General features: G+C 45.0%; 1 protein-coding gene and 1 non-coding gene across 2 annotated transcripts; one reads left to right on the top strand and one right to left on the bottom strand.

Annotated features, from left to right (window-relative positions):
* Positions 1–287: 287 nt before the first annotated feature.
* On the top strand, positions 288–972 carry LOC121833811 (protein ALP1-like). Its single transcript, XM_042287461.1, has one exon. The coding sequence runs from the start codon at positions 352–354 to the stop codon at positions 970–972; it is 621 nt and encodes a 206-aa protein (XP_042143395.1). The 5' UTR covers positions 288–351.
* A 2,071-nt stretch (positions 973–3,043) lies between these two features.
* Positions 3,044–8,614, bottom strand: LOC120846136. Its single transcript, XR_006076865.1, has 4 exons — positions 7,868–8,614; positions 6,317–6,473; positions 3,334–3,822; positions 3,044–3,061 (listed from the first exon to the last, which is right to left on the bottom strand). It is a non-coding gene; the product is annotated as an uncharacterized LOC120846136 (transcript).
* Positions 8,615–10,193: the final 1,579 nt, after the last annotated feature.

The raw sequence follows: 10,193 nt of genomic DNA, 5'->3' as shown, positions 1-10,193 counted from the left end.
TAAATTGTCCTAGGCCATCGCCAAGAGGGTCTTGTCTCTCTCCGTCCTACTCAGTTGCAGGTGTGAACAGGCCTTTACTTGCATGTTATTGGCACGACATTCCATTGAAGCTTTCAAGACATCCACGAGATGGTTCTTGGTTATCATTGTATTCAGTTCAAATTATGTTTTCTTGCATTATCCTACGAAATATTGGTGTTGGTGAAGTTCCATAAGCAAAGAGATGAGCTCCAGACTTTGGTTTCTGTATCCATTTAACATTTGGGATATCAACAATTAGAAGATCTCCGTGCCAAACAGCCAAACGAAGCATTTCAAAGTGTTGGGATTTTCATAATTAAATCTGCCTGCATGCAATGCTTCTTTTTCAGGTATAGCATCATTCTGCTGGCTCTGGTGGACCACCGCTACAGGTTCCGCTATGTCAACGTGGGAGCACCAGGGCGATGCCACGACGCACACGTCTTCCGCAGGTCGGAGCTTGCAAAGGTCTTGGAAGGACCGTTGTTTCGAGCTCCGCTTGTCACTGTGAATGGAGCTGTTGTGCCACCACTGATCTTGTGCGATCAGGCCTTCCCTCTCACATCAAACCTCCTCAAGCCCTATCCGCGCAAGGGCTTAAAGGATAGTTCTCCGGAAGCTAGCTTCAACAAGCAGCTCTCGGGAGCACGAAGGATAGTAGAGAACGCCTTTGGCAGAGTGAAGGCACGCTTTCGCTGCATAATGAAAAGAATGGAGTGCCATGTAGACAATGCCAGGGTCATCATCCGAGCCTGCTGTGTGCTCAACAACATCTGCGAGCACTTCAATGATGGGGTTGAGCCACAGTGGGTCACCGAGGTGCAGCTCTACGACCGCATGTTCCTGCAACCTCTCTGTAGAACGGATGTTGCCGCTGGAAATGGACAGGACGTGAGGGCAGCCATAGCAGCCTACCTCCATAGGCGGAACACGCAGCAACACTCAACGTAATCTAGTGATGACATCACATGTACAAGTGGCAGGAAGGACTCGATGGAAGATCATCCAACTTCCAAACGAAATGTGAAGCCAACTTACTGCACTAGCCCTGTGCATGCCCACACCTCTTGGTGAAGCTAGCTGGCCTTACTGTTTGTTCGGAAGTTGCATGGTTTATCGTCAATCCCTCCCTGCCACCTGCATATGTGCTGGTCTGTTTACCGGTATGTATGTGCAGCATTACTATGTCCAAATTTCATACTTTGCTCATACATACAGTAATTCAGCTACCCAACATATTTGGAGAACAAGACTCTTAATGGAAACTTTTTTTTGTAATAGCTTCTCCACTTAGTACGACTGTTTCAAGGAACTTGCATATCTAATGATTTTTCTGACATTGACTTTCTGTGGCAGTAACTTAATTTATGAGCTTGAAGCGTCCCAAAAATTCAATAATTGCAATCATGCACATTCTATTTTCATATTAAAAGCTTGATCCAAAAACGTAACACACACTTTTATTTGAGATATTTCAGAACAGTGAAACGGTCGATAAAGGGCAAGCTATTGCGTGTGGCTGACCAACATAGTGATTATCAATTAAATGCGAATCAGACTCTTTTCAAAATTAATGACAATATTAATCAGAGCTCCGCATATTGAGTGCTCTTATTGATAGCGAAGACCTAGACCGCAAGAGATTATATCCGCATGCATTTCTCCCATACTGAGACTCGTGAGCGGTTTTGTACTCTGGTTGTGGAAATATTCATCAATTGACATCTATTGAACAATATAGCACTGAAAAATACTCTTTTGTATTTTCTTTTTTCAGGGATGTTTTTTTTGGTATGTTAGAGCTTTAGGAGGATTGGTGGCTGAGTAGGCTAGCACACACGAGCTTGGAGCACGTGGAGCAAAAGCTCACGCTGCAGAATTGGGGGATCCTGGGTTCAATCCCCACCCCTGCCTGTTTCGATGTGGATGAGCGCATTGTACTGGCGTGCGGTCATGTATCACTACTGCGTGATGAATTTTAAAGACCCCAGGCTAGCGGTTGTACTGCACTAGCTAAATTTCTCATCTACAGCTGGGAGACAAATTGCCCATTGAGGCAGACAAAGTGCTAGGCTGTATAAGCATTCAGACACCCCAATTTTTTTTTGTTAGTGCTTTTAACCTAAAGAGAAAACCCTGCAATTTATTTTTATTATTCTCCCTGCTGAAGAAAGAAGTTGCTTTGTTTCAAACAATTATGAACACGATAGTTAAAACTTGCACTTTCAGTTTATCGACATATATCTCGGGCTTTTGCTTCAGTTCAAGCACAGGGTCAATGGTGGCACAACAGTGTTGTCGAGGGAAACAATCCTTCCAGACCCTTGGCACATATGTTCATACTTGTGGATGTTGCTTGATATAGTTATTCTATTATCGTTCCCATGTAAAGAAAACACCAAGTTCTTTTTTTTACAATGTTCATAAGGTGCACTAAGTAGTTCTTACTAAAATCCCAGAATTAGAATCGTAACATCATCGCCCTCTTCTCTCCTGCTGCATTTGATTGGATTAGCCCCTAAGAATGCCCTCTAGGAAAGAGGAGAGCCTTAACGTTGCTCTTTTGCATGCCGTGATTGGCGCCATCAGCTCCTGGCATCCGCTGCACTCTGAAGCCTACACACTGCATCGTCCGCCGTCATGTACTCTTTTCAAATTTGTTTGTGCTTGAAACATGTTTTGATATTGTAACAATGACTAACCACAAACTCCCATAAAGTATCTTGATGCACCATATAAAGGGTGAAAATTTGTAAATGTCTGCAAGGAGTCAGACTTTTTTTTGTTGCGGTTCCAAAGGTAAAAAGAAGTATAGGAGAGAAAAAAAAAAAGCTTTTCCAGAGTGTACTTGATTTAAGCGTTGTAGTAAACTTTTAAATGCTTTGATGTGATGATGTAATCAATTCTTTTGCTATGTCTCGGAACATTTCAGCTGCAGGCTTGGAAAGATGTTTTCAACAATTGGATGGAACATGCCTTAACAGGCTTGTGTGTGGCTTGCTCTTTTTTAATTTTTCTCTATCTAGTTTATGCAGCATGCCTGTTCATTGTATTTCACATTGTATGATTACTATTTTGCCGATGGTTGCCACACTCTTATTTACTGTCCACCTTCGGAATGTGGACCTGTGTATCTTTGGATCCCAGCTGTGGTGAATAAATACCCATTGTTGCTGTCACTGTTGTAATGTCATGCAAGCACTATCTGTTCTAAACTTGTTATTTGTGGTTTTAAGATGATGTTACTTCCCTGGTAAGCCCAAAATAATTTGTCAGCAAAGAAAAACAAACAAAAAAAAAAAGCAGCACCACTTTTTTGAAGCTACAGCTTCCGCTCTAGCCTGTTTTATTGAAAAAGGCCATCATGGCATTCGCAAGCTTTTCTTGCACGGCCAGTGCTTTTTCTTGAATTTTGAGCTCCTGCTCCCGCAGAGTGAACTCACGGCCCCGAGCCGTTTCCAAACTTAAACGGAGCAACTTTTGCTCCTCAATTACCGCCTTTGCGAGGGTGGCAGAGGGGTGCGGGGGTCTTTTCCTTTTTCCTGACTCTGGCACCTGCGGCAACATGATAGTTGTGCCATTACTGGCACCACCGGCCTTCTTTCCACGGCCAGCAGGGTTGCTGCTGCCAGCATTGTGGCCGCTCCTAGATTTGCTGGTGCTCGCACCAGGCAGCTCGCCGGTACTTGCACCAGGCAGTTCGCTGGTACTCGCACCAGGCAGCTCCTGGGACGTCTCGTCGGATGTGTCGTCCCTCATGTCGTCTGACGGGACATCCTCTGCCTGTGTTTCTGAAAGCAGCTGATAGGATAAATTTTGTTAGAAACTAGAAACACAGTAATCTCTCGTACCTTGAACACTGCAGCAAGTCAGCGCTCTGTCCTGTCCGTCGCTTCCTTTTATGACTTTTTGCGCCGTTTTATCTCATTATGTTTAACAACTACCAATTAGCCCAACCCTCAAACTCGTTATTCCTTCTGGTAGGTGCATGGCAAGTGTCATTTGTACACAGTCTCCCTCTGAAACTAGTTTGGCTTTCTACCTACTCTGTGTATAGGGTGGTTTCACGTGTACCATTTCAATTCAAAATCCGGCCGACATCCATCTTGGTGCGCAGCCGTTCTATGCTTTTTCAATGGGCAGAGGCAATGAAGGCCATATGTTTTCTCCTTGCTCTACTTTAGCATTTTGATCAACTGCACTTGCCGTATTTCTCAGCAACATAAAGAAGCAAAGGCCAGCACCCAATTTTAAATATTACCAGCCTTCATCCTTCATTCAGAGTTAATACATGCTAGCAAGTTAGCAGATGACCAAGATGGCTCCGGTAGACGTGCCCAAAGCTTCTACGATAGGGATAAAAACAGAGTAAATGAAGGTTTACATGACTCGAGAGATATCCCTGATCGTGCTTCCAGAGTTCCGTCGTTGAAGAAGCCACTTGGGGCCGTGATTCTGAGGCTCACCAGAACAAAAATAGACACTAGCAAAGATTCGCTTTCGCGTAAAACAATATGACAAACGGCAGAAAGTGTACACCAATCTGCTCAAAACCTACATGCCCGAACGTTAAGTGTGTACCAATCCGTTTGAAAATTACGAACCAGAAGCGAAACAGTTTTATTAAATTGGCCTATTCTCATCTCCAAGCACATGCCCTCCAGCCCTCATTTGACAACTTTAGGCTTTATTCGCCAAGCAACCAGGAATCTTGAAGCAAAAAAAAAAAAATTGGCGCAAGACTGTCACTGGGTTGGTTAGAATTTAGAACACTTGGTGCCATATGCCCAGCTCGAGTTGCAGATAGTCCTTCCTGCACTATGATCATTGTCCAGACAAGTCCCCTGTTTATGTCCAAACATGACTTAGCAGGAGACAACTTCATTGCAGCATGTGATGTGTGTCTGTAAATCCCAAATGCCCAATTAGGCATGCACAAAGATTCACTTATAGCTTGATGATTGTGTGAATGAGGCACTGACTCCACTGGTGGATGGGATGTTTTTTAAACCAAGTAGACTGCACATCATCTCAATGGGCGCGTTCAGTAGCGGCTCCAGGAGTCAAGAGTCAGCGCTCCTTCTTAGGCGCTGACTCATTCACACATTTTCTTTGAATTTCTTTTCAGGTAAGGCTTTTTCGGAAAATGCATTGGACCGTATTTTGTTGGGTTTGAATATGCTAATAAACAATGTAAACGTTCACTGGACGGCATGTCTTGATCGCCGTTGCTCTGAAACTCGGTGAATATCGACGAAAATCCTGTCCGTGCTGAACAGAGCAAGGCAGGCTATGAATGCGAATTCGGTAGCCAGTTGGACACTCACACAGAGCATGATCCCGATTAAGGTTTTGTTTGCATAGCTAAATCGGGGTGCACGTTGGCCGACGCTCGCCTTGGCCGACAAAACCTAGATCGCCGAGCGCAGCCGAACTTCCCGGTGTGTATACGAGTACATTTTATAGGAAGTTTGTTGCGAAGGGCAGAACAGACGTATGGCCATATAAAAGTATCGCAACCGGCGGCGTAGATTTGCCGAGCTCCATATTTTGCGTCCGCTGACGACATTTTGTCGGTTTTTATAACAGTAGCTGCCTTTGCACCGCCAAGTGAAGTGCTTGATCGCGTTGGATCGCTTCGAACAGCAGCGCTGATGTGTACAGTGACTCGCTTTTTATTTAACGACCTTGTCAAGACTTTATGAATACCGGTGTCAAATAAAAGCGATCGTGCTCGCTATCGTCTGCTTCCAGTTTATTCGGAGACCGTCTGGCACAGGGGAGGAAGCGGAAATAGCGTAGAAGCAGGTTTGGAGCCGCGGTTTTTTTGGCCGTTCAGTAGGCGCTCTGAGGATTCCGACTCGAGTGACTCCGTTCGGAGCTGAGGGAGCCGCTACTGAACACGCCCAATAAATCATCCCTAATTTACAATTCTTGTAAGGCTCCGAAGAACCGCGACATAGTTTTGTCACGATTTGCGAAACATACCAGAGCGGGAACGAAAAACTAATCTCAGCAGTTTGGTTGATGGTGGGCGTGAAGAACTTTATTTACTCTCTCACCACTGCATCATTGGCTGTTTCGATTAAAGGTTGTTTAGTCCTCATTGAAGACGAAATTACGGGCGGACAGATTCATGAAAAGTGTTTTAGCTTACAACATCTGCACTAAAGTTTGTACTTTGTTACTGAGAGATTTTCTGTAAAGGAGATTACGAATGCATGCACAAATTTGGAGATTAGGAATGTTGTTAGTACTCTGTGGGTGAAACGTTAGTGCAACATGTACTGCCTACCTCCAACACAGCTGGTGTCACATCATCTGCACACAAGCTCTCGTCCACGAGAGTGTTGTCGTTTGCGGGCAGGGATCCCAGGAAACGGTGAATCTCCCAGTAGAACGGCCAGTTCACTCCTCCTGCTCCGGTTGTGCTGGCCGTCCGCAGGTGCTTCCTAATAATATAGCAAGCTCAATAAAATTTATAATGTATGCAAATATGTTTGCAAAGGCAACCTCCAGTGCAAGGCTGGGCCATTTTACAAAGCTAGTGACCACTCCAAAGTCTGCCAAGTTTTTGGGAATGCATAAGCAAAAGTGTCTTTTGTCACTTGTGATTTAAAGTCATAAGCATTGCTATCCTGTCATGAGCTGGATCTTGTAACCACCCAAAAGGCAGCATTCATTAATTGGTTCTAGGTGCTGAGGATCTGCTACTCCAACAGTTTCCATCTGATGCAAAAAGGGCAGCAAACAAGCAAGACATTCAAACAGACAAGAGGGCAACATTTAAAATACTTAAGAGCTTGCTTAGGAACGAGAATACAAGATTTTTGAGGTTCTGAGCAGTGACTAAGGACTGCATATCAAACTCGGTGGTGGAAACACCCAAGCGTAATGAGTCCCCCTCCATTGTCTTTTCTTAAATAGTGCTTTGCGTGTTATTGCCACGAGTCTCAACTAGTTTGTGTACTTCAGGAACTGGAGGATTCAACTTCTGGAAGCTTTACAAGCCACTCCGCTGAGTTTTGAGCACGACTACTTCAGATGTGGTTCAGAATCTTGCGGTGGAACAAGCAAATCTTTTCTCGCTAGCCACATGATCACAGCATTTAAAGACTCATGTTGCCAAGAAATCCTTTTTGGGGTGCAGTCATCCACTCAGCCTGTGTTTGCTGAGCCCTGTTAAAAATTGGTGCCCCATATGGTTCTCAATACCACCCATGACACAATCTCTGCGATACATATTTTGAATTATTTCACGTGTTCAGAAAGGAAAGCAAACGTTTATAGTGATCGTTTCAGGTAACTTCTTATCCTGATGTTTCGAGTAATAATTATTATTTTGTTCCCCAGCAATCGCTTATGCCATTTCCAAACAAAGCATTTTTGTTCCTCAGCAATCGCTTGTGTCATTTCCAAACAAAGCACGGTCGTCGGTTCCGTACTTCGGTAAATGGCAGACAATCCCAATTCAAGTTTGTTTTCGATCTCACCGCCCACGGGGCCGAACTCGGAGCAGACGACCCACTTTTTTTTTTTTTTTTCTCCCGTGTTAGCAGATGTTTTATTTTAATTACTCATAGCAGACGAACTCCCCCTTTTCCCTCACGTCAGCAGACGATATTCTGCTACGATATTTTAGTTCCGTGAATGCGAGCCGGCTGAGTTAAAAATCAATAGTGGCCGAGATCTTGCTCTCATCGTTGACCAAATCCGACCCTAGAGCCAGAGGCAAATATTAAAGCTACATATTTACTATAATATTTCTCCCAAAGTTCTTACACCCGATTTCGGGTCTTGGTGCACCATAATATCGAAGGAAACAGGGTTCATGAATATTGCTTACCGGTAGACGCTCGTGAGGTTTTCGATCTTGTTGTGCACTTGATCCTTGGACTTGTTATGCCCAATTAACTTCATCGCCTCTGACATTTCGGCGTAAATCCCCCCATTCCTTTTTTGGCGCCGGAGGTCGCACAACCTATCCTCCCAAAGGCCGATCAAGGCCCAAATCTCAGAGACGGACCACTGGACTCGCGGGCCCTTCTGCGACGGCTCCGTCATCGTTCGACAAAATACAAACTAAATACAAACTATGAAAAAGGAAAAATTAAAACTTTCTATTTAGGAATACAAAAGAACACTGCAAAATGAAAGTTAAGTAATACAACGAAAGCAGAAGCGAAGGAGAAGGAAGAACACAAAAACAAGATCAAAAGCGAAGAGATAAGGAGAGCGGCGAGCACAATGGCGAGTCGAGTTACGACGAACAGGAAGGAGCAGAGAACATGATTGCTGTGGTCGCGCTAAAGTCTTTTTAAAGTAAGCAGACAGCTTCGTAAATTGTTTTAAAATTTATTCTAACTGATGAATTCCTAAGTGAGACTATCTATTTTTTATTATTTTCGTCGTCATCCGTGATCGCTGTCGACGAGAGTAGGCAGTTGGGGAGTTAACGGAGTTGTTGTAACTCCGTTGAACGTAAATGTCATTTAGCCCGAATGACATTTGACTTGCGCGTCTGACACCGCCTAAATGACATTTGAGTTAAAGGACCTTTACCCTAAAGGCCTTCAAGATGCCCGTCTGACAGGGGTATTACATGCCAAACCAACGACGGGCATCTGGCTCCCCCCAGCGGAGGATTGAGGATTCATTTCGACCACCTGGGGATCTTTTGACGAGCAACCGAAAGGTCGGTTACACGGCTCCTCCTCCGCAATAAGAACAGCGGAGAAGCTTAACTCATTGGATCCGAAGTAATCACATAATGCGTATACCGGCATACCGTCTGTGTGTCATTGAAGCAGCAGTAAGCATGATAATCAAGCTAACCCTAGACAACCAGGAAAGCTAAGAATAACCAGCTGAACCTCAGCTCACGCTACGTATATCCTGGCATAGCCGAGCTAAGCCACTGCAATTTTTTTTTTAGCCCCGACAAGAGCCACTAAATGAGCTGCGCTTAGAGTATCGGCACTCCGTTCTACGACATTGCTGTGGGCGCCGCCATTTTGGGGATTTTGCAGAGCAGACGCAACTGCCGATCGTCATGATTCAAAGGTGCGACTTCCTCAGCATTAGATTCGGTGTTAGGAAGCTCATGTAATATTTATTTTCTCTCTAGCAAACTGTTCAATCATTTGTTGAGGGGTGGAAAAACGTTTCCTGTAATTTCAGATAAATCTTCAGATAACTGACAACCATGATTTTAAGACAAAATATGGCCAAGTGTCGTTACTCTCAAGCGTAGCTTATTTAGTGGCACTAGCACCGACTGCTCTTGCGCCACCGTCGAAATAAGGCACGTTCTCGGAACACCGATAGATAGCCACTGTGCTAGCAGCCGGCACCTCTAGTGGCGAATCTGTCACGCGCCCATTGATTAACGAGATCCTGCGAGGCCCGCGAGGAGAGCAGTTCAGTACCAGATAAGGCCGCCGCACCTTGCGCGCCTTCAATAGACCTATTGCTATATTACCCAAGCATCAAGGAGAATGCAGGGATTGGTGTTCCACGCGCAGCACGTGCTGGCCTCAGCCAGTAGCAACTATTCTAAAGCAAATACCTAAAACAAATGGCATCTTGCACACGCGTTTGTCAACGCTTTATTTTGGGTATTTACTTCGAATCTTTTATACGGGGAAGGCGTGCGCGTGTGGGGGCGTGGAACACCAATCTCTGCATTCCGCTTGATGCTTGGGTAATATAGCAAATTGTCTATTGTAGGGTGCCTTCATGCGCGCTTTGCTTAGGGTGGTGGCATCTCGCCATTTTGTCACACACGTTTATTTTTATTTTTTGTTGAGAAGCGCGTGAAAGAGAGTGTTCCTGCACGCGCGTGTGGCGCTGACTGTGCTATGGCGACATTTTGTTTTCGTCGATTTCTTTGTATTTTGCCCGTGAGCGCGTGCTGTCGGCATCTGGTACTACAAAGGGTGGCATCACCCTAAACAGAAGAACATTGAGGCACCCTAGTCTATTGATGTGCGGATACCCTAGGTACACTGTACCCTAGGAAACAAAAAGACCGTGCAGCGCCGCGAACTCATAGCGTGACGAAGCGCTGCGGCTGCGGCCTGTACTACAAGGTGCGCGCTAGTACACTGTTCCGTGGGCAGGTCAGCTGTATGTCGTGGTCATAACATCATATCAGTGCGCAGGCCTTGTCT

The sequence above is a fragment of the Ixodes scapularis genome, unplaced genomic scaffold, assembly GCF_016920785.2.
Source record: "Ixodes scapularis isolate PalLabHiFi unplaced genomic scaffold, ASM1692078v2 PGA_scaffold9__187_contigs__length_104089568, whole genome shotgun sequence".
Lineage (NCBI taxonomy): Eukaryota > Metazoa > Arthropoda > Arachnida > Ixodida > Ixodidae > Ixodes > Ixodes scapularis.
This window is presented reverse-complemented; position numbering and strand designations above follow the sequence as displayed.